Source organism: Eptatretus burgeri, chromosome 11 (genome assembly GCF_056783735.1).
Source record: "Eptatretus burgeri isolate ZD-2024b chromosome 11, Ebu_testis_v1, whole genome shotgun sequence".
In the NCBI taxonomy this organism is placed as follows: domain Eukaryota; kingdom Metazoa; phylum Chordata; class Myxini; order Myxiniformes; family Myxinidae; genus Eptatretus; species Eptatretus burgeri.
The window spans coordinates 3,534,310-3,558,804 of NC_140971.1; the positions used below are offsets into that span (position 1 = coordinate 3,534,310).

Here is a 24,495-nt window from a genome sequence, read left to right on the forward strand (position 1 = left end):
GTCTCGACTCGGTGTTTAACTCCAAAACCCGTGTACCTAATCCATGACTCGACTCGGTGTTTACCTCCAAAACCCGTGTACCTAATCCACGTCTCGACTCGGTATTTATCTCCAAAACCCGTGTACTGAATCCATATCTCGACTCTGTGTTCACCTCCAAAATCCATGTCTCGACTCGGTGTTTACCTCCAAATCCCGTGTACCTAATCCATGTCTCGACTCGGTGTTTAACTCCAAAACCCGTGTACCTAATCCATGTCTCGACTCGGTGTTTACCTCCAAAACCCGTGTACCTAATCCATGTCTCGACTCGGTGTTTACCTCCAAATCCCGTGTACCGAATCCATGTCTCGACTCGGTGTTTACCTCCAAAACCCGTGTCCCTAATCCATGTCTCGACTCGGTGTTTACCTCCAAAACCCGTGTCCCTAATCCATGTCTCGACTCGGTGTTTACCTCCAAAACCCGTGTACCTAATCCATGTCTCGACTCGGTGTTTAACTCCAAAACCCGTGTACCGAATCCATGTCTCGACTCGGTGTTTACCTCCAAAACCCGTGTCCCTAATCCATGTCTCGACTCGGTGTTTACCTCCAAAACCCGTGTCCCTAATCCATGTCTCGACTCGGTGTTTACCTCCAAAACCCGTGTACCTAATCCATGTCTCGACTCGGTGTTTAACTCCAAAACCCGTGTACCTAATCCATGTCTCGACTCGGTGTTTACCTCCAAATCCCGTGTACCGAATCCATGTCTCGACTCGGTGTTTACCTCCAAAACCCGTGTCCCTAATCCATGTCTCGACTCGGTGTTTACCTCCAAAACCCGTGTCCCTAATCCATGTCTCGACTCGGTGCTTACCTCCAAAACCCGTGTACCTAATTCATCTCTCGACTCAGTGTTTAACTCCAAAACCCGTGTACCTAATCCATGACTCGACTCGGTGTTTACCTCCAAAACCCGTGTACCTAATTTATGTCTCGACTCGGTATTTACCTCCAAAACCCGTGTACTGAATCCATATCTCGACTCGGTGTTCACCTCCAAAATCCATGCACCTAATCCATGTCTCGACTCAGTGTTTACCTCCAAAACCCGTGTACCTAATCCATGTCTCGACTCGGTGTTTAACTCCAAAACCCGTGTACCTAATCCATGACTCGACTCGGTGTTTACCTCCAAAACCCGTGTACCTAATCCACGTCTCGACTCGGTATTTATCTCCAAAACCCGTGTACTGAATCCATATCTCGACTCTGTGTTCACCTCCAAAATCCATGTCTCGACTCGGTGTTTACCTCCAAATCCCGTGTACCTAATCCATGTCTCGACTCGGTGTTTAACTCCAAAACCCGTGTACCTAATCCATGTCTCGACTCGGTGTTTACCTCCAAAACCCGTGTACCTAATCCATGTCTCGACTCGGTGTTTACCTCCAAATCCCGTGTCCCTAATCCATGTCTCGACTCGGTGTTTACCTCCAAAACCCGTGTCCCTAATCCATGTCTCGACTCGGTGTTTACCTCCAAAACCCGTGTACCTAATCCATGTCTCGACTCGGTGTTTAACTCCAAAACCCGTGTACCGAATCCATGTCTCGACTCGGTGTTTACCTCCAAAACCCGTGTCCCTAATCCATGTCTCGACTCGGTGTTTACCTCCAAAACCCGTGTCCCTAATCCATGTCTCGACTCGGTGTTTACCTCCAAAACCCGTGTACCTAATCCATGTCTCGACTCGGTGTTTAACTCCAAAACCCGTGTACCTAATCCATGTCTCGACTCGGTGTTTACCTCCAAATCCCGTGTACCGAATCCATGTCTCGACTCGGTGTTTACCTCCAAAACCCGTGTCCCTAATCCATGTCTCGACTCGGTGTTTACCTCCAAAACCCGTGTCCCTAATCCATGTCTCGACTCGGTGTTTACCTCCAAAACCCGTGTACCTAATCCATGTCTCGACTCAGTGTTTACCTCCAAAACCCATGTACCTAATCCATGTCTCGACTCAGTGTTTACCTCCAAAACCCGTGTACCTAATCCATGTCTCAATTTGGTGTTTTCCTCCAAAACCCGTGTCCCTAATCCATGTCTCGACTCGGTGTTTACCTCCAAAACCCGTGTACCTAATCCATGTCTCGACTCAGTGTTTTCCTCCAAAACCCATGCACCTAATCCATGTCTCGACTCGGTGTTCACCTCCAAAACCCGTGTCCCTAATCCATGTCTCGACTCGGTGTTTACCTCCAAAACCCATGCACCTAATCCATGTCTCGACTCGGTGTTCACCTCCAAAACCCGTGTCCCTAATCCATGTCTCGACTCGGTGTTTACCTCCAAAACCCGTGTACCTAATCCATGTCTCAATTTGGTGTTTTCCTCCAAAACCCGTGTACCTAATCCATGTCTCGACTCAGTGTTTACCTCCAAAACCCATGTACGTAATCCATGTCTCGACTCAGTGTTTACCTCCAAAACCCATGTACCTAATCCATGTCTCGACTCGGTGTTTACCTCCAAAACCCGTGTCCCCAATCCATATCTCAATTTGGTGTTTTCCTCCAAAACCCGTGTACCTAATCCATGTCTCGACTCGGTGTTTACCTCCAAAACCCATGTACCTAATCCATGTCTCGACTCGGTGTTTACCTCCAAAACCCATGTACCTAATCCATGTCTCGACTCGGTGTTTACCTCCAAAACCCGTGTCCCCAATCCATATCTCAATTTGGTGTTTTCCTCCAAAACCCGTGTACCTAATCCATGTCTCAACTGGTTTGGTCGAGTCCACATTTACGTTAGATTTCTTTTTGTAATAAAACAATTAATATTTTATATATATTTTTAATTTTGGGTTGTGTGCACGAGCCCAGAGACAAAGTAACTTCCTTGCATTGGAATAGCCATCATGGCTAAAGCAGTTATTGAGGTAGGTCGGACTACAGTTTTACATTGTTTTGAGAGGGGAGAGAGCAGCAGCAGAAGAAGAAGTACAAATTGTCGTTTCAGCGATCTCCTGACGTACTTTAACGATGTATTCTGGAGTCTTTTTAAGTCTTGGCAGTTCAGAAAATGCTCAATAATAAAATGTGTGGCTTTTAAATGCTTATGATCATGCTGCAGTTGTTTTTAACTTATGCCGATCATTGTGCACACATTTCAATGGGCAGCCATTCCCCCCCCCCCCCCCCATATCATCCCTCTCCATGGAGTACTACCATACTGCATGATATACATCTATATTAATAAAAGGCTGTGTGTGTGTGTGTGTGTGTGTGTGTGTGTGTGTGTGTGTGTGTGTGTGTGTGTGTGTGTGTGTGTGTGTGTATGTGTGTGTGTGTGTGTGTGTGTGTGTCTTCTCCATAACTCCAAAATCATGAAACCAAGCAGCCTAAAACTTTGCATGCATCCCTCCTCCACACATACACAACAAAATGTGAAATTTCCAAAGCATTAAACTTATCTTCTCCTGCTTGTGGAATTATCTTGAGTGAACAAAAAATTTAGGAATGTGCCCAAATTAATCAGCTTCATTGAGCTCCATGATTTAATGCATTCACTGCAAGTCCTCACACCCTGCCCCTCAGAGGGACTGCCAATCCATAGCGTCTGCCAGATCTGTGTCGAGATTTTCGGAGGTTTTGCGAGGTGCTCTACAGGGAATCAAAGAAAATCTGGTTTAAAAACCGGACGTTTAATAAAAAAAACAAAGTTAAAACGTTTGTGCGGATTCTGAAACCGATGTACAACATGAGGCATGCACAGACGAGCAGGCAAAATGGCGCATTTTCTGCAATGTTTATTTCACGGGCGATTGAACTTTGCGATGTCTCCAGGATTGTTCTTCATTAAGCTGAAACTCTTTTGTGGAAAAAGTCATTATTTGAAGAAATTCATTTTATTTCATAAATTGCTACATGCGTGGTGAAGACCGGCTTTAAAGTTAAAGGGATCCTTTGTGGAATGCAGTGACAGCCTGGCCAACCATTCCTTATCAACCATTTAATTGGAATGCTTAAGTCACTGGCTGAGTGCCCATTGTTGACCGGTACTGGGCCACGTCGTCCTGAGCTAATCCTTCACTCTCTGCGGACGCTTTTGCGGATGCTCACCCCGAGCGGGTGGTTCGTGCTCTGTCACCCCGAGCGGGTGGTTCGTGCTCCGTCACCCCGAGCGGGTGGTTCGTGCTCAGTCACCCCGAGCGGGTGGTTCGTGCTCCGTCACCCCGAGCGGGTGGTTCGTGCTCCGTCACCCCGAGCGGGTGGTTCGTGCTCCGTCACCCCGAGCGGGTGGTTCGTGCTCCGTCACCCCGAGCGGGTGGTTCGTGCTCCGTCACCCCGAGCGGGTGGTTCGTGCTCCGTCACCCCGAGCGGGTGGTTCGTGCTCCGTCACCCCGAGCGGGTGGTTCGTGCTCCGTCACCCCGAGCGGGTGGTTCGTGCTCCGTCACCCCGAGCGGGTGGTTCGTGCTCCGTCACCCCGAGCGGGTGGTTCGTGCTCCGTCACCCCGAGCGGGTGGTTCGTGCTCCGTCACCCCGAGCGGGTGGTTCGTGCTCCGTCACCCCGAGCGGGTGGTTCGTGCTCCGTCACCCCGAGCGGGTGGTTCGTGCTCCGTCACCCCGAGCGGGTGGTTCGTGCTCCGTCACCCCGAGCGGGTGGTTCGTGCTCCGTCACCCCGTGCGGGTGGTTCGTGCTCCGTCACCCCGTGCGGGTGGTTCGTGCTCCGTCACCCCGAGAGGGTGGTTCGTGCTCCGTCACCCCGAGCGGGTGGTTCGTGCTCCGTCACCCCGAGCGGGTGGTTCGTGCTCCGTCACCCCGAGCGGGTGGTTCGTGCTCCGTCACCCCGAGCGGGTGGTTCGTGCTCCGTCACCCCGAGCGGGTGGTTCGTGCTCCGTCACCCCGAGCGGGTGTTTCGTGCTCCGTCACCCCGTGCGGGTGGTTCGTGCTCCGTCACCCCAACGTCACAGTTGTGAAATAACACACGATTTCTGAGCCATTTGCCGTATTAAGGTGTTTTCTAAATTACAGAGTCAATTTTTTTTTCCACCCATCACACGCAGCTGTTTATAAAGATTCATGTTTGTGAACATATTCCTGAAATGCCGATCTAAATGTAACATTGTTTTTTTGGTAAAATCAACAAGGTTTTTGGGTTGTTTATAGTTGGTAATTACACTGACTCCAACCTGCCGATTCGGCAAAAAAATTGCCCTTATTGGCCAAGTGTGTGTGTGTGTGTGTGTGTGTGTGTGTGTGTGTGTGTGTGTGTGTGTGTGTGTGTGTGTGTGTGTGTGTGTGTGTTCATAAAGCATACCATATTCTTTCTGCTAACTCGTTTGTCTCTGTGTCTCTCTCTCTGTGTCTCTGTATCTGTCTCTGTCTCACTCACACTCCCCCCTCCTAATAAAGTGCAGTGCCCTCCTCCCGCATCTCCTCTCTGTGGACATATCCGGATGGTGGTTATGTCTGGATGGTGTTTGTCTCCGGACAGAGTTTGTCTCCGGACGTGTCCTGGCGGTGTTTGTCTCCTACCAGCTTGGCTCTGGACGCGTCCGGACGGTATTTATGTCTGCATGGGAGTTTGTCTCTGGGCCGTGTTTATTGTACGACGAGTAGAAAATGGATTTCAGACATTATTTTGTTTCTCTCTTCTCTGTTATTCGACGCAGAATCATTTTGATGAGACGGTATGAATTGTAATTAATGCTCCACCGCACATCTGCCTTCCCTTCCTCTCATCTCACACCGTCTTCCCTTCCCCAAGCCCTCCTTGCTCCCCCTCCCTCCTCTCTCCTTTCCCCTCTCCCTCTTCACTCTCCCTGCTCCCCCCCCTTTAGTATTATTTGCTCAATATATATATATATATATATATATATATATATATATATATATATATATATATATATATACATATATATACATATATATATATACATATATATACATACATATATACATATATACATATATACATATATACATACATATATACATACATATATATATATATATATATATATATATATATATATATATATATATATATATATATATATATATATATATATCACTGAAGAGCAAAGTGACAAGGTAAACACAACAAACTGACAGTTGGAGTAACAGTTGGGTACAACAAGCAAGGGAATTAATAAATAGGAAAGGAAGAGAGGACAGAGAGGAGGTATTTTGTGAGAGCTTGGCTCTCATGAGTGAGACATGGATTCACAGGATATTGAGATGCCTGTATGCAGTGTATGGTGCTCTTTGTTTGTCAGATAATTACCTCCACCACCGAAGGTGAAGGAGGTTATGTTTCACCCCTCTCTCTCTCTGTCTGTCTGTTTGTGTACAGGATATCTCAAAAAGTTGTGGACAGGTTCAGTGTGTGACAAGGACGAACTCAGTAGATTTCGGTGAAGATCTGGATCCGGATCTGACGACTGGAATTTTAAAAATGATTCTTCACCATTGAGAGATAGAGCCAAAATCGATATATAGCACGATATCTCAAAAATGTATTGGGCTCGATATGTTCTCGTGGATCAGGCCTTACGTGGCGGAGGTATGCGCTCTACCAAGTGCCCTTCTAGTTTAATAATATAATATGATCATTCGCCTGAATCCAACATGGCATATCACTGTGTCGGTCACAATAAAGACCGATTGGTAATGTGTTTGTGCGCACGTGCACGCTGATTACCTGGAAGTGCAGGAGACACATGTGTTGTGCCATCTGCAGGAATGCACGATGCACTCGTATGATCTCATCGAGGTCTACAGCTCGGTCCAGGCCTTCTTCACACTCACACCAGGCACCATGCACTACCTGTACAAATGCCGACACACACAACGCATGAATCACACCTTACAATTTGCACACTTACCGTGTCGAGATGACGTCCTACAGCCCCATACATGCCCCACGCCTGCAAGACAGCGATCGGATGGATGAATACCTAATGCCAGAGTCGAAGTGTATTTCACAATGGAAAGACTGCGTGCGTAGAAAAATGAAGACAAACTTTGAAAGAGGTATGCTCACTGCCATGGGATATAGGTATGTTACCTGCCATGGGAGATAGAGAGGTATGCTAACCACCATGGGAAATAGAGGTATGCCAAAAAAATTACCATGCCAGAGAACAACCAGAAAGTGCGATTTCAGCCTCACCTGCTTTACCTATAGTTAATGCACAGAGATGTGTGATGAAGTGAAGTTTGACCACATTAGGGACAACGCTTGTCCGAGGCTGACTAACGCTGAGGTTTTATCACGTTTCGATCAGAAATTGGGTCATTTGACATTCGAACAGCAGCGTCAAGTCTCAGACTTAATTCATGACTTTGCTCACTTGTTTAATGGATGCACCTTCAGTGAATGGAGTTCAACCTGCGTCCTGACACCCAGATCAAAAGATGGCAGTTTTAGTTGTTGCACCGATTTAAAATGAGTTAATGCAGCGACGAGAACGGAGACGTATCCAATCCCTCAAATCGATGATTGCATCGACGGGATTGATCAAGCCAAGTTTATAAGCAAATTTGACTTACTGGCAGATTCCTCTTGCTGAACGAGCAAATAAAAGTTTGGCTTTTGTTACACCGAAGGGACTTTACCAATATAAAGTTCTTCCTTTTTGGCCTAAACAATGGCCCAGCTACAGTTCAACGCCTCATCAATGACCTTATCGCAAATATTGAGGGGGTTGACGCGTACATTAACGATGTCGTCATTCATTCCATGACTTGGGATGATCATCTTGAAGAGAATACATGCTTTCTTTGCGAGACTGACAGGCCAAAATGACTGTGAATTTGGTAAAATCTAAATTTGCTCAAGCACAGGTAGTCTTTTTAGGTCATGTTTGAGGTTCAGCCAGTAAAAGAAAGATGGAAGCAATTGATGGCTTCATCGCACTTAAAGGTAAAAAAAAAAGAACTGATGAGATTTCTGGGTATGGGCAGGATGGTATCGGAGATTTTGTTAAAATTTATCTGACATTGCGGTTCCTTTTTGTTGTTGAGACTTTAAGTAAAAGGAAAGAAAGTTCTTACTTTAGTCAAACTTTCTTTTCTTGAAGAGCGAGAGTAATACGGATCAATTATAATACATACCACATATTTGGCAATGTTGTGAAGTTAGAAAATGCGGTAAAAGGAAACTTAAATTAAATAGGTATTGTGGTTACTGTGGTAAAAGGCACTTGTGCAGCTGCAGGCTGGTGCTGGGCTGAGTAATGTCCAAGTGACTGGACAAATCACTCTGTACAAAGCTGTGTTTAGACGAATGTGTCCAAACTATACTCCCACATGAAAGAGAAACAGACTGGGAGAAAAATATATTACGATCCAGACCACGAACAAGCACATCCACAGAGGCAAGGCATGCAGACACCTCGATGCCAGGTCTCGGAGTGACCTTGATAGAGACAATAAAAAGACGGGCAGAGAGCCATGCAATTCAGGAGGAGGACACGATGTGACCCGTGAGAGGAGCAGCTGCGGAACATACTGCGGCCGAGTTTATTTGAAAAAAAGAACCGGGCTCAAATAGCAAAGAATGTATTGAGTGCTACATGCTCGCCACAACTGGTTTCGCAACTCCAAAGCCCTGACTTAAGAACCAGATGCTGGTCGATCTTATCTGCTGGCCGGTTGGGTTCTCAACGAACCTACTGCCTTGCTGTTGTCATCCTGTTGAGGTGACATCCAAGCAGGCAATTCCTCTTTGGTCATCTCAAAAAGGGCAAAGGTCCTGTGTTCTTTTTCTCACTCTACAGCACTGTCAGTCTGTAGTGTGGTCCTTGAAGGCAAGTAGTGGACTCTGATTAATCTGCTTGTTTCAATGATATGAAGCTCACCCTCTGGGGACTTGTAACGCGACTGGCTGGTCGGACTTCAATTTGGGTGCACTCAAAGGGGTAAGGCTGCTTCGCTTTGAACGTGTCCACAACCCACAACCGACTTTGACATGAATTTGTGTCCTGCTGGAGTTTTATTACGAACAGGGTACACGAGATAAGTTGCCGACTTGAAAGTCATGAGTTAATTCAAAACTGCATTGAAACCTGTCATGTGTGTGTAACTTTGGGGAGTTTTAAAAGCATTGAATGTTTCTTTTAAAATCATTGTTATGAGATGCTATTGAATGGTATTAGTTTGAAAGGTAGACAGTAGAGATTAATAAGTTGCTTATTAAATATCCTTCTGTTTCGCGTCGAACGTTGGTTGACTCCGTTAAAAGATAGACGGGACATATGATTGTCAATAAAGCTTACCTGCCATGCTACCCCTCGAGATAATTGGTGCACTCACGTTGGTGCTCGAAGGAAGCACGTAATAACAAACAGTCTTAATACACTGTCCACCAACACAGCAGCAACAGGTTGGGGACAGGGACAATTTCTGCCACCAGGGATCATTGGGCACTGTTCCTCTGTGAGTGACTAATTTGATGGACGGTTTCCCGGTGCCTCATTTTGCTTATCAGTTGTAATAAGATGTGCGCAATGGGCTCGACTCATCACCTGAGCTCACCTGTCTGTGTTATCGCGGCCATAGTGTGCGATTACCCACAGTACCTTGGTGAGAAGGTGCTGGTGGAGAGTATTGGTGAAGTGCAATAATTGCATCCGCAGCAGGAACATTTTCCGCATGCAGGTTGCACCCCCTGGGCCTGCCTGAGCTCTGCCTTGCACATCTGGAACAGTCAAGATAGCAAAGAGATGACAAATTCGAATAAGAAAGAGCAATCAGACTGCAAACATCACCAGGACTTGTTTTCAGTGTTGTCGTCAAGTCCAAATGGTCCGAGTCCAAGTCCGAGTCCTGTGCTGAGCATGTACAGTACTCACATTCCAATTGTACATACTTTATCGATATACTCACATTCTAATTGTACATACTTTATAGAAATACTCACATTCTAATTGTACATAATTTATAGATATACTCACATTCTAATTGCACATACTTTATAGATATACTCACATTCTAATTGTACATACTTTATAGACATACTCACATTCTAATTGTACAATGGACATACTTTATAGATATACTCACATTCTAATTGTACATAATTTATAGATATACTCACATTCTAATTGGACATACTTTATAGATATACTCACATTCTAATTGGACATACTTTATAGATATACTCACATTCTAATTGTACATAATTTATAGATATACTCACATTCCAATTGTACATACTTTATAGATATACTCACATTCTAATTGCACATACTTTATAGATATACTCACATTCTAATTGTACATAATTTATAGATATACTCACATTCCAATTGTACATACTTTATAGATATACTCACATTCTAATTGTACAATGGACATACTTTATCGATATACTCACATTCTAATTGTACAATGGACATACTTTATAGATATACTCACATTCTAATTGTACATACTTTATCGATGTACTCACATTCTAATTGTACATACTTTATAGATATACTCACATTCTAATTGTACATACTTTATAGATATACTCACATTCCAATTGTACATACTTTATAGATATACTCACATTCCAATTGTACATACTTTATAGATATACTCACATTCTAATTGTACATATTTTATAGATATATTCACATTCTAATTGTACATACTTTCCAGATATACTCACATTCTAATTGTACATACTTTATAGATATACTGTACTCACATTCCAATTGTACATACTTTATAGATATACTCACATTCTTATTGTACATACTTTATAGATATATTCACATTCTAATTGTAAATACTTTATAGATATACTCACATTCTTATTGTACATACTTTATAGATATACTCACATTCTTATTGTAATACTTTATAGATATATTCACATTCTAATTGTAAATACTTTATAGATATACTCACATTCCAATTGTACATACTTTACAGATATACTCACATTCCAATTATACATACTTTACAGATATACTCACATTCTAATTGTACATAATTTATAGATGTACATTTGCTCAATCCTTTGACTCTCCTCAGCTTCTCCAGGACACACCACCAACCATTTCATGTCATTTACATATTTTTTTTACCCCCATTACCCACCCCCCAACCCCATTCTCTCAGCCCATGAAGCAAACTCCCTTACTTGCAGGTCACCAGGTTTCCTTCCCTCTTCTCTCTTTTCCTCTTCTTTCATTCCCTCGTTTGTCTCCATCTGCAGCCCCACTGTATGCTCGTTGCCCTTTACCCTCCACAGCCCCACTTTTCCATGAGCCTCAAGTCTCGAGCATATTGTTGCGGATCCGGGGTGGTGGGATTCTCACCCGATCCTTGGCTCCACCCTCACCACCACCGTCTCCGGGGTTTATAACGCCGGCCGGCTTGGCACAGGCCTCGGGTCACGCGTCTTCAATCGCGATACTAACATAATCCTTGCACCTTACCAGTTGGGGAAATAGAACCCTGGTTACAGACTAGTTGTGTCAGATGCCGAGCGTTTTCTGCCAGTCTGTAACCATTTTGGTTTCATATGCCAATCGAACAGATCGTTCCTCGACACGACACAAATTAATCCATAGCGGCAACTTCATACGAACCAACCAGATTTATTGGGGAACATCGGGGAACACGACACAAGCAAACCATTGACTACAATGTTTTTATTAACAATCTTTAACCCGTTCTTAATTCGGGAACTACGGACTACAGGTTTCGAGGAGGGTCCCTACCGAGATATGCCTTAAACAACGTGCAGACAAAGACAGACAGACAGACAGCATGCATGCAAGACAAGACAGAGTACTCGGTGATGTTTCATGGGCGAGAGGAAAGTGTCAAAAAGCACGAATGTCGCTCGTAACAAGCGGATGTCCACGGATTCGAGCCCCCAGCTCGAACGCGCCGCGTAGCAAGATGGCGGCGCCGTACTCTTTCTTTTCCGCACCGCACGCGGTCTCCACGCGCTCTGACCCCGTGTAAGGTTGACGATGGGCCTCAGCTGATCCCTCTCAAGGTCCAGCGTACAAATCCAGGCCTGGCCTGTGCACCAGTAAAGGCCCAAATCGAGGTGCCAGGCTCCGGCAAGCGGATCGGCAAACGTGTTGAGCCGTGAGGTGAGCACGGACCGTCAGAGGCTCCGTCGTTTCCTCTCTTGCCTTCCCTCCTCGAAGCCTGACTTCTCAACTCCGTCCTCTCAGTTTCTTTCTCTGCAGAATCACCTTTTCTTTCCTTTTCCACGCTCGCCTCTCAAAGCCGACCGCCGTCTCTCTAATGGCAGAATCACCTCCTCATAAGAATCGATCGCCGACTCGACGTGCAGGCCGCCTCTCCCACTGCCCAAAAAGGCAGACTCAACGTGCAGGCAGTCTCTCTTTCGTTCGCTCGCTTTGAAACACGAGCATGCCTCGAGAGCGACTGTTCACCCCAAACTGAACCCCTTTTCTTTCCTTTTCCACACTTGTCTCTCAAAGCCACCCCAAGCACGCCTCAAAAACCCGACTGTTTTCCAAACTGAACTCCTTTTTCTCTCTCAGTTTTTCTTTCGTTCGCTCGATTTGACCCCGAGCACGCCTCTCTCAGCGAAGCCGACAAACACCCTCCCCTTAGCTCCACCTCCCTCTCCAGGCCACTCCCCCTCAGCCGACTGGGCGGGGCCTATCGTCCAGAGAGGGGAGGAAGAAGAGGGAGCCCTCGTTCCACCACCACCACACAAACAATAAAACAGCCTCTTAAACCTCCCGACACACATGTAACGTCCATTTTACCAAACAACCTAGTGAAACATGCATTTAATGGGGGATCTGAGCTAATCTTATATTTAGTAGTCCAATAAGGGCCATTTCCGTAACAATATGTTATTTTACAAATACAATCGTTAGAATAGTGACGACAATGATGTAAAAACAACTTGGTATTGCTGCGAGCTTAATTAATTAATTAATTGGTGACAATCATGTGGAAAGGAAACAAAACACAAGTTCCAGGATCTGAAGGATCGTTATGAAGGGACACCCATCTCATGATGAAGAATCGTCAGGCTTTGTGTACTATGGTGATGATAATTATATTAATAACCATGGTTATTGAAGATTTTTGATTTTTGAAACAAAATCAAAGGATTAAATGGGAAGTTGTCTTGCTGGGAGGATGTAAGTCGCGGGGTACCTCGGGGATCATTACTCCGACCATTATTATTCAATATTTTCATCAATGATTTGGATAATGGGGTAAAGAGTAGGGTTTCTAAATTTACAGATGACACAAAGCTTGGAGGTAAGGTGGATAGCAGAGGGGGTGGTGATCAGATACAGGAAAGTATTGATACTTGCATAGATTGGGAAAAAGATTGGCAGATGGAGTTTAACCTGAGCAAGTGTAAGGTGTTGGGGATGGGGAAGAACAATGAAAATAGAGATTACAGGATGTAAGGGGTAATTTTGGAGCGTGTAACACAGGAGAAGGATCTGGGGGTGGTAATAGATACGGGAGGTATGCAGGTAGCACAGTGCCAGGTAGCTACAGGTAGAGCAAACAGGGTTTTAGGTTGTATAAGGAGGGAATCAATTATAAATCTAAAGAGGTGGTGTGAACGTTGTACAGGAATGTAGTGAGGGCCACATATAGAATATTGTGTGCAGTTGTGGTCACCACGACTCAGAAACGACATAGATGCCATAGAGAGGGTTCAGCGCAGGGTTACGAGATTGATTCTGGGCCTAGATAGACTCAGCTATGAGGAGTGACTGAAGGAGACAGGGCTTCATTCACGAGAAAGGAGGCGGTTACGAGGAGATATGATAGAGATGTTTAAGATAATGAAAGGTAAAGATAAAATAAGTGAAGATGAATTATTCAACAGAGTAGACAGTGAAAGGACCAGGGGCCATAGCCTGAGAGTAAATAAGAGGAGAGTTGAGACGGTAGTAAGGTAGGGGACTTTCACTCAGAGAGTAGTTAATGTATGGAATGGTCTCCCTGGAAAGGTAGTGGCAGCAGAAACAGTGGATAAGTTTAAATTAGAATTAGATAGGTTCCTGGAAGTTATGGGGACAGAGGGGTGTAGGGATGTTGGCAGAACTTTTAGGTACTTTGAGGTCATTGATGGGTGATTATGTGCATGTGTACGGAGTGTTGTTAGTGGGGGTCTCGTCAAGGGGTGTTGTGTGGTTAATGATATGTGTTTTTTACCCAAGCCCATGCCCCTTCCCCTGAGAAGAAAACGAAAAAAATTGTTGTGGGCTGGGGGGTCGGATGAGAAGACCACTACGTGGGGAAGCTATCTCTGTTCCCACCAGGCTCCCCAGAATTATAAGCCGTCGCACACGGATAATTCCATGACGTGGTGGGTCGCTTAACCGACCGTGGACGCCAATAACTCAACCACGTGACCTCGGGTCCTCCCGTCTATGGGTTAATTGGGTTACCTCATTGATCACGTGATTTAATTACTGGGGAACACGCCCTCGGTACGCCTTGTCCGAACCGGATCACTCTACCGGATCAGATACAGCCGAGCAACACTGCCAAGGACGTACCGGCTAAAAGGAATGGATCGTTGGGAATAAAGTCCCGGCTAAGCGAGGAATCGGACCATGCTGGATCAATTGTTAGAAAAGACAAAAACGAGCCGGGAACATTCCTCATAATAATAATTTATTTCCAAGCAGGCGAGGAAAGATATGTGGAAAAGTGAAGATTTATTGTTGTGTGTAATGCAGGGATAGAAAGATGCCTGGTGCGACAATAAACAGGCAACTTAGAAAAGGGGACACAGAGCAGACTTAACGCGAAAATAATAACAATAATAATAACAATCTTCTGCAGTCTTACTAAAGCAGACAGGTGCCGGCACACACACAGACACAGAAAACCCGATAACGAGGGAGTTTTGCAACGCAACCAGGGAGGGGGGAGGGGATTTGAGGCTATGATCTCGGTACCTGTGCGCCCGAAAGCACGACATGCCACCAATACGTTTGGGGGGGGGTGCTCCAGGGTGCGGTACCCAACAGTGGGCGCGTTGTCTCTGGCCCAAGCCGCACATGTGGAGACTGTGTTTGTGAAGGCGGAGCTTGAGTGGAGAAGGGGCGGAGTCCAGAGGGCAAGGGTGGAGTAGTAGGTGGGATTAGGTAGGCGGGTGGGGTCGACGTGGTGTGGGCGGAGACGAGGAGGTGGAGTCAAGGAGCAGGAAACAGACCGACAAGGCAAGAGAGACTGCCCCGACCTTTATGGGGCCCGCAGCTTGGGGGGAGGGGCCATGCCGAATCCAAACGTCATCACCTGAATCGGGTGCTCCGATTGGCCCCGACCTCTCATGTGGCCCGCCAGCTTGGGCCGGAAACCGCCTCACTTCGTTTCCGGCAAGGCCATCTCAAACAGCAGCAATATTGCGCTCCGAACCCACGAGATGACATTGTTGCGAATTCGCGCCCGCCGGCGTGCGAACAGCCACGTAACTCGAATCGCGGCACGTCGCCCGCCGGACGGACAATTATGTCGTGACCCTCTCGGACCAACGCCGGGAGCTAGTCACGGGTGGGCCTTTCGACCTCACCACAATCGTGCCAATCGGCCACCCGCGTAGGATAGGCTTGTTCGCCAAACTCGACCGACCTAAGTACCCACGCGGATGGTAAACCGGGCGATTGTACCTCGCCACAGGCCGACTCCGGACACGAGCCACTTGGGCGGCCCGTTCCGTGCTATCGGGATAACCGAGCGGTGTTATCGTCGACCTGGACGGTTCAGATTAATTACCGGGATGTTGCACCCACTACGAACCCTTTATGTGAAGCAGGATGGAGAGTCAATGGAGAAAAGACAAAGCGAAACGGGCACAGTTTAACAAGCAAGCATTTTATTTCCCGGCACACGGAAAGCACGTATATACAGCCATACAGAATCAAAATGCACATAAAGCAAATGTAAGAGTTAAAAACCGACTACGCGCACACGGCAACACTTATACAGTTTTACTTCACAGACGGCGCCAACACACATTTACACAAAAGCAAAGGAAAGAAGCCACCCTCACAGACAAGGAGGCAGATAGGCCTGTAGGCCAAATGTGCACGTGACCTGGAGGAGCGGCCAGGTCCGAGAGACCGGGGAGGTCTTACCCGCGTCCTCGCAACGCGTTGGCGGGCAAGCCGCAAATGTGGCCGCGCTGCTGTGCCCCGACTCCGTGCCCCTCCGTTTCGTTGGCACCACGTTTGCGGTGGGGTGGGAACGGGGCCCCCTTTTGCACTATCTCAGCGTGGGGGAAAGGGGGAATTATTGATGTCCTGGGGGAGGGGAGTGGCTGGCTGGCTTGGGTCCCACGACGAGACGAGCGATCCCCCACACCACAACCTCGTCGCCGACCGCCGTCCTTCTTGCATCGGACCCGAGCTCCCTTGCTTGCAGTTCCACCGCGCGCACTCAACTCCGCCAACGCAACGCTCCTTGTCCCCCAAGAGCAACCTCTCGACGACACTCTCCAAGCAACTCCAAAACCCAACTCTCTTTAATTCGCCTCGCGCTCGCCTTTTTATAGGCGGCAGGAGCAGCCAATATGCAAATTTTAGGATCAGAATGCGATTGGAGGCGGGGCCACGCCGCCCCCCCCCCGGTCAGCCATTGGTCGGGAAAAAATGGGCGTGAACCTCTCCTGATCCTAAAATTTGCATATACGGACTTCACATACACACGCTTGGAGGTGGGGCCAAGTCGCCCCGCGCGCGCCAATTGGACGGAGGAGAAGTGGGCGTGAAGCGTTTCTGATTCGAATTTTCTCCTCGGAAAGGCTGCCATTCGCGCTTGCGGCTCGGTGCGTTTGGCACCAATCGCCGAACGGGCCCGAGACAGCCCGACGTTTAGTGTTCACAGGTGGTGCGGGAATGGCCGTGGAAGCGATGATGTGGGATGAATTTGTGAAGGTAAAGGCGAAGGTAGTGGAGAGTTGGCGTTGTGGTTGTTGTCTGCGGGTTGGAGCGTTGTTGTAGTTCGTGACGATGGCTGGCGTGGTGGTTAATGTGGTTGTTATGTGATGGCGGTTGAGACGTGGTTGGTTCAAAATAACGACAGAAAAGAAAAAATGGCTAACTCAAAGCGTCGCAGCCCGGATGGATCACACAAATTCCCTCTATACAACGGTTTGGGCTAACTACACATGTACCTATGAAGATATCTCACCTGAGGGTCCTTTATGGTGTAATGCGAATTTCCACAGCCGTAACAACATGAATCGCCCACACCGAAATTGGCACGTGAATCATCCTGCAAAAACCCCCGGCCGACCGGTTGAGGGTCCCACATGCCCGCTCGGGCGTTCGACCAGCGTCGATCAACACGCTCGTTCCACGCGCGCCAACGTGGCCCACCCTGTACATTCCCTGGCTCGATCGCAGCCTCGCTGGCCGCAGAGACGAGAAGACGTTCACCATCTGTGGAGAATCCACCGCTGCCAGCGAGGACCGAAGGTTCATCGCCATGGATAAATCCATGCACGTTTCACGAGCGGCGTACGTGTCTGCTTTCGAGCACATTCCATACAGTGCACGCGGTTCCACCATTACGCACGTGGCCAGCACTCGCGTTCACACGACTCCGGGGCGAACACCAATATGTCGGGTATTGAGGTTAAAAAAAGAACAAGCCGCTTCTATCCGCACACTCGTATCCTGCCGAACATGGCGTGGTCGGATTTATTGGCCCCCGTACGCGTTTCGTGCAGCGTGGGCGTCATGCTGGCCGTGTTTCCTGTGCTGTGAAAAACACCATTCGTGCAGCCTCTTAAGAGGTATTTACTCGAATGCCTTTCTAAAGCAATCGGCAATTCTCCCCAGACCATCGGAAGCTCGAGTCAATAGTCCAGCACCAACTAGCACACCACATCACTCGGTGCTGCAGTTTCCACATCATGGCGCCGCATGCGCTGGCCTCCACGAGTTCCCACCTTACAGCGAAGGCGCACGTGGCTGATTTACCTCAGGAGTAATCAGAAAAGAAGAAGAGTGGGGATGAAATGAAGGAAAAAATGATTTAAGCAACCCGAGCTATTAGATCAAAGCAACGCACCGCCTTATTGTCCCGCTAAACAAAAGGAAGGGGACTATCTACACGTATAATAATGGAATAACTGTCTTGGGACACTACCTGTTGTTTGCATGCGGTTCCGAGAACCGCAACAATATATATATATATGTAATAAAAAAATACAAAAACTTCAAAAAAACCACAAAAACACTATTTAATTTTTTTTTTTTGCATTTTCTTCTTTGGATCTTGTGTTGATAAATTGATTGTGGTGTTGATGTGGTGCAAGCATGATGGGCTGAATGGCCTCCACCTGTGTCTGATTTCCTTGTGTTCCCTTGCATAAATGTAGCACAATGTTCTTAATGGTCTCACTGACTGTACAAAACATTTTGTTCAACTTTGAGGGGAATTCAAAACATGGTAAATAAAAAATAAAACTGTAAGAACAACAACACTGTAGAGCACATACCTCCGCCAGGTGAACAGTTTATATTTTATATCCCACTGAAAGGCCGGATGTGCATCTGGATTTGAACCAAAATCTAATCTGCTTATTCTCGTCACCTAATCGACTAGTCTATCTAGTTTGGTCACAACTCGTCCACAACTTTTTGAAAGATCATATTCTATATCATTTTGGGCGCCATCTCTCAATGGAGAAAGATTCTCGCATCCGGATCCGGAACCAGACCTTCGCTAAAATCGAATCAACTTGTTCTTGTCACATACCCAACCTGTCCACCAAGTTTCATCCGAATCCATCCAAACTTTTTGAAATAACCTGACAGTGACAGACAGACAGACAGACAAAAAAAAAACATGGACAGGAGTGAAAACATCACCTTTGTCCACCTTCGTTGGCAGAGTTAATAAACAACCAACTGTGTAATACACATGTGCTCATCATGAAACCTGGTCCTTCATGGTGTTTATTTCATAAAGTAAAAAGATAATCTGTCATGGCGTCACAGAAACCTCTTCCATACCTCGAAAACACAGCTGCTGGAGGCAGCACGCCGCCGCCGCTACTTGCAGCAGCAGCTGGAACGTGCGGGTGTAGGCCTCCTGCTCATCTGAACCCAGTATGATGTCCACCGGCCAGGGAGCCTGCGGGAGACGCGAGAGGCACGGGGTAAAAGAGAGCGACTCTGGTCCGGGTCGGGCTGTCAAGCATGTCGGATGACCCAGCAAGTACCTGGTAATGGAGGGTGAGTCCTTGCAGTCGGTGAATCGGTCGTACTTTCTTGAAGCGACTTTGCTTTTCCAACTTCACGACGAGCCTACCATGGACAGACCAATCATCTCATCATGCTCCATCTTTCACATCATTGTCGTGTGCACATTCAAGTGGTGTACGTGCTCAACGTGTAACAGTACAAGTGACCACTCTCTCTCAGTAGTGTATCCAAACGCATGCCATGCACCCTTCTGAGTTCAACATGACCAGGCAAAGGGATAGGCTAACTGTAGAAAAAAAAAAACACAAAGTGACAAATGGACTAGCCTGGCAGCCAGCATGGGGTCTCCATCACCCACTGCGTTCCTCAGGAGTTGTGAGAGGGAGACCGGGTGCTGTCGGGTACGGACACCGAGCAGTGCCGAGCAGAAAGGCTGCAACGCTGGAGTTGTGAGCAGCAGGCATCCACGCATCGCATGCACATGTTGCAGCAGGCTGCAAGGCCATGGTCAAAAGTCAGGCAGACGTCTGAATATATGCCGAATGGTGATGTGATTATATGTGCCGAGGGTGTATCAATCCGGAGAATGCATTGTATGACAATGGACAACAAAGTTACCTCAATGGAGAGGAGTTGGGAGAAGACAAAGACCACTGACCTGCCTGTGGTGAGAGAGTGAGAAACCCAAAGACTCAGCTTCATCACAGGAGATACCAATGATCATAAAAACCTTGCTTTTCACAGCGTGAAGATGAGATAGGTGTGAGGCAGGAGCACCAGCCCAGAGGTGAGAGCAGTACTCCATAAAGCTGCGGATGAAAGCTTTGTTTGTGGTTCGAAGCTCAGGAGTGTCAAGAAAGGATTTTGCATGACTGAGGATTCCCAGTCGGCGACTGGATTTGGAGGCCAGGTTGGAAATGTGGCTTTCCTAGGAAAGATCATGGCAGATAGTGAGACCCAGAAGCTTGAGAGAAAGGAATTCTTCAAAAGGATTGTTGAGAAAGTAGATGGGAGGTGGTGGTGGTGGGGGGGGGGGGTTTCCAAGCGGTCCTTTCGGCGAGACATAGTGAGAGTGCGAGATTTGTCAGGATTGAAAGACATGTTCCACGTGTTTGACCAGCTTGTGATTTTACCCAGATCTGCAGAGAGTGAAGAGGCTGCTGCTTGCCGACCAGAGGGATGAGAGGTGGTATGACAGATGGTGGAGTCATCAGCAAAAAGATAGAGAGGATTTTTCAGAGTCAGAGAGATCATTAATGAAAATTAGAAAAAGCACCAGGCCGAGGACACTGCCTTGTGGAACTCGAGCCTGGACGGGAAGAGGAGATGAGAGAGTTCTCGCAACCATGTTAGATTTAAGCAAACACCTTTAAAAAACATCTACTCTCAAACAGTTAAACCAATGTATCTGAAACTTTAAGTACACCATTGACGACCCATGTAATGCCTGGTGTTGGCTTCATAGTTAGGGTGGTAGGCTTGACTCAGCCTGCCATCCTTCTGAGGTCAGCAAAACGAGTACCAGCTTGCTGGGATGATTGAGCCATTTGAGTGTCCTGTGTCAGAGCGGTGACCCATCCAGGATTGTGCCCAATAGCTCATGAGACTGCTCCGGCAGGAGTCATAACCCAATGGATTTGGGTTTGGATAGACTATCCATGGGGATACAATGGTCATCATGAAAATGTCATTGGTCATGTGGTTGGGCAGCCATCTTGGGTTGAACGTACATCTTGAAAGAAAAAAGAAAAAAAAAAACTTCTTTGCCGAAACCGCTGAACAGTTCGAAGCGAAACTTTATTTATAAATATATATATGACTGACTAGCCGTGGGGAATAAAGTTTGATAATGACATCATCATCGGCAACGTTGTGTAGCAACCACCTTGGATTGAAACAACAAAAAAAAAACAACAACCTTTAAAAACCTTCTCTGAAACCGCTGAACCAATGGATGCGAAACTTTAAATCACAATGCGTCCGATCAAAACAAGGTTGTATTAAAGCAGGGTGGCTTGGACTCCCCAAAACTGCCCGCAGTTATAAAGCACGCTTCCAGTTTATTCTTATTTACTTCCGAAGCCAAACTGAACTTGTATGGTTCCATCTTCTTCCAAGGTCCACCTTTGCCGGCGTCTCGGCTGTCATTTTCATCATTTCATATTCATCTCCATTGACGGAATTTAGCCTTCATGTGCAGAAAAGTGGTCATCAAGTATCCTGATAACCAATCACTAATCAATAAAGCTATGGATAATGGCAATGTACATGCATGTATGATACGGGTGGATGGGCCATAATAGTTGTGAGTTCCATCAACGTTGGTATTTTTGTACAGGATGAGTGCGCGAGGTGACACTATGCATTCTACGAATGCTACTCGGTTATGTAACCAATTTAAATGGATAGCATCCAGCGGTGCACTGACCTGTGCTCGGTTTTGAGGGTGTGTAGAAGCCGTTGGCAACAGCTGTGGTATAGATTTTGGATATGAGGGTACAACGAGTTCTGAAGAAGGGTTGTGATTGGCTGGCAGGCAGGAAGTGATTCAGGAAATGGGATTTCAGTTTTCACTGGGTCAAAAGTCAATTTCTCAGAAAACATCCTTGGGGAGAGGATGAGACAAACACAAGAAGAAGCTAGAACGGCACCCCGTAGAGCGCTGACCTCGGTCAGGCTGAACAGTTTACGTTTTATATCCCACTGATAGGCCGGATCTGGATTGGGACCTCAAATTCTAACCGGCTTTTTCTTGTCACCGACCGACTCATCCACCAAGTTTTGTCTGAATCTGTCCACAACATTTTGAGATATCATGCGATAAAGTATGTCGTTTTTTTTTTGGCTCCATCTCTCAATGGTGAAGAATCACTAACAAAATTAAAAAAAAGAATTATCAGATAGGGACCCGGATCCGGATCTTCAGCAAAATTGAATCAAGATTCTTCCTGGTCACACACCCAACCCGTCCACCAAATTTTGGCCGAATCCGTCCACAACCTTTTGAGATGTCCTGTTCACAGACAGACAGACACTTGAAAACATTACCTCCACCCACCCTCGGTGGTGGAGGTAACAATCACTCATTTTGTAATTGCAAATACAACAAAACATTTACAACAGACATATTTCTGATTAACAGAGATAAATGTGAGGTTACAGTGGAGACACACCAAGGATGTTGTCCCTTTATGTGAAAGGAACAGACAGAGGTTGCATGTTCAGCAGTAGACCCTGTAATGTGTAACGTGGACATCGTTCGGCACCAAAGACAGACACATTGGTGGTGTAAGGATGTTTCAAAAGGCTTTCATAAACCATGGTTATCGATTCAACTCTCATGAGAGTACACAGCGGTTTAATGAGGCTATTGATTTAACTTTCACGAGAGTACACAGCAGCGTAACTAGGTTATTGATGTAACTATCACCATAGTATCCAGCAGTGTAACTAGGTTATTGATATAACTATCATCACAGTACCCAGCAGTTTAAGTCGGTTGTTGATCACCATCAACAATGAGTTATTGATATTACACTGCTGGGTACTACTATGGTAATGGTTATGAGTTGTTGATATAACTATGGTATCACCATTGTGGGTACACAACGATGGGTTGCTCATCACCGAGTGAAGCTGTGAGCGAGTAGAGGGTCAGCCTGGGATCCAGTGGGAAACTCAGGAGCATTCCAGGGCTCATCAGTGGTGTTTCCTGATGGCGAAGCCTTTACGAGTCCCTCAACTCCCTCCAGTCCAAGCCGGGTAAGAAGTGACTCGAGAAAGTACGAGTTCAATGTACGTGTTGGAGGATCTGGAGTACACAGTCATGGGAGGTACTGAAGGGCATCTCATGTGAGTATACAAGTGACAGAAAGGAAAGGTACTTGTACTCCATACTTCCAAGAGCATTCTGGACATCCAGCTTAACGCATTAACAAACCTACTTGGTTCTCTCGGCCACTCCTTCGGTTGCAGGCAACGCAACAGCTCAGCAGATTTCCCAGTCAGGATCACCTGCCTCAAAACAGGACGCAGAAATCCCGTCAACGTCTCCTCCTCTTCATTCACATCCACATCTTCCTCCTCCTCCTCCTCCTCCTCCTCCACGTCTTTGCAATGTTCCGCATCTGCAATCGTCCGCATCCCACAGCGAGAATCCCAGCTCCAGCCCCGCGCAGGCTCCGTCCTGCAGCCCAGCCTGGTTTCTGGAGCAGACCTCGGACGTCGCCCGCCATCGCCTCTTCGTGCAACGCAGAACAAGGTGTACGTGGAAAACCAGAACGCGCTCGCACGGCTGCCCTCGACTTCATTTCTGTGCAAAAATTGAAGCAAAAAGTAGGGACGGTACATCGGAAATCATATCATCATCTTCCACGTCGAAGAGGGAGCGAACTGAAAACGCAGCCATTGCACAAAAATCGAATGGACAAGTACAAAACTAACGTGAAATTGTCTTTATTTCGAGCTTACCTCACCGTGTGCTTAGTACGGACAACATTACGTTTGCATTTTAACCGAACGACGAGGTGAAAGGAGTAGTCGAGAGATGAACAGAATGAAGAGGTGTGGTGTGGTGTGTTGTTGCGTTAACCTCTGCAGCAAGAACTCTTTGGTGGGGTCGTGTAGCCGCCCGTCGATGAGCCAACCACCGATAATGTCCAAATACGGTGCGAGTGTCTGTACCCAAAGCCAAAGGAGCAACTTGGCCTAAGGACGAAGATGGGAAATGCATCGATCCCTCATCAGGTGTCTAACTGGTGGGAATGCATCGGGAGAAGTCATCCGATTCGTTCACGGACATTTCTCCTTTGAAAGTGTGCATCCTCCACTCACACCAGCAAAATGCGGTGCGTCAGTGTGTTGTGTGGTGCGGTGTGTTCACGTGTGGTATTGACACACCATGGATGTTGTATTCATCGGAAAATCGAGACGCGCACCTGACGCACAGAAAACATGCCGTCGGTGACAGTCAAAATGGCGGCCTCACCTCGGCGGTATCATTTCCGCAATGGGCCTGATGCAGAGATCGCAGCAGTGAACCAAGAAGGTGCGACGCCTTGACCAGGGTGGGCACGCCCGTCGGCACAGTACGCACGGCGGTGCTGAAGACCAGTCTTAGCGAGCGTAGCTGTGCGAGGCGAGGATCCAGCAAGGCCAACAAACCACACAGAGTGATTGGTTCAGCTAGGGAGGATGGATAGATAGATAGATAAGAAGAGAAGAGAAGAGAAGAGAAGAGAAGAGAAGAGAAGAGGAGAGGAGAGGAGAGGAGAGGAGAGGAGAGGAGAGGAGAGGAGAGGAGAGGAGAGGAGAG

At 46.9% G+C, this 24,495-nt stretch overlaps 1 protein-coding gene across 5 annotated transcripts in view; it reads right to left on the reverse strand.

The window, feature by feature from the left end:
* Positions 1-24,495, reverse strand: part of LOC147016322 (gamma-tubulin complex component 5-like) — a 48,802-nt gene that overhangs the window by 1,934 nt on the left and 22,373 nt on the right. For 4 of the 5 annotated variants that reach the window (XR_015049639.1, XM_085847755.1, XM_085847753.1 and 1 more), the window contains exons 8-17: positions 24,169-24,365; positions 23,773-23,888; positions 23,126-23,493; positions 22,809-22,992; positions 21,610-21,786; positions 19,508-19,675; positions 19,199-19,283; positions 18,990-19,110; positions 9,579-9,697; positions 6,698-6,823 (exon numbers count right to left, since the gene is read on the reverse strand). Coding sequence is in view for 4 of the 5 variants with exons in the window: in XM_085847755.1 (XP_085703881.1) it covers positions 6,698-6,823; positions 9,579-9,697; positions 18,990-19,110; positions 19,199-19,283; positions 19,508-19,675; positions 21,610-21,786; positions 22,809-22,992; positions 23,126-23,493; positions 23,773-23,888; positions 24,169-24,365 (1,661 nt within the window). In the remaining variant the exon portion in view is untranslated. The remainder of the gene's footprint in view (positions 1-6,697; positions 6,824-9,578; positions 9,698-18,989; positions 19,111-19,198; positions 19,284-19,507; positions 19,676-21,609; positions 21,787-22,808; positions 22,993-23,125; positions 23,494-23,772; positions 23,889-24,168; positions 24,366-24,495) is intronic. The other variant, XM_085847756.1, reaches the window with a different exon arrangement.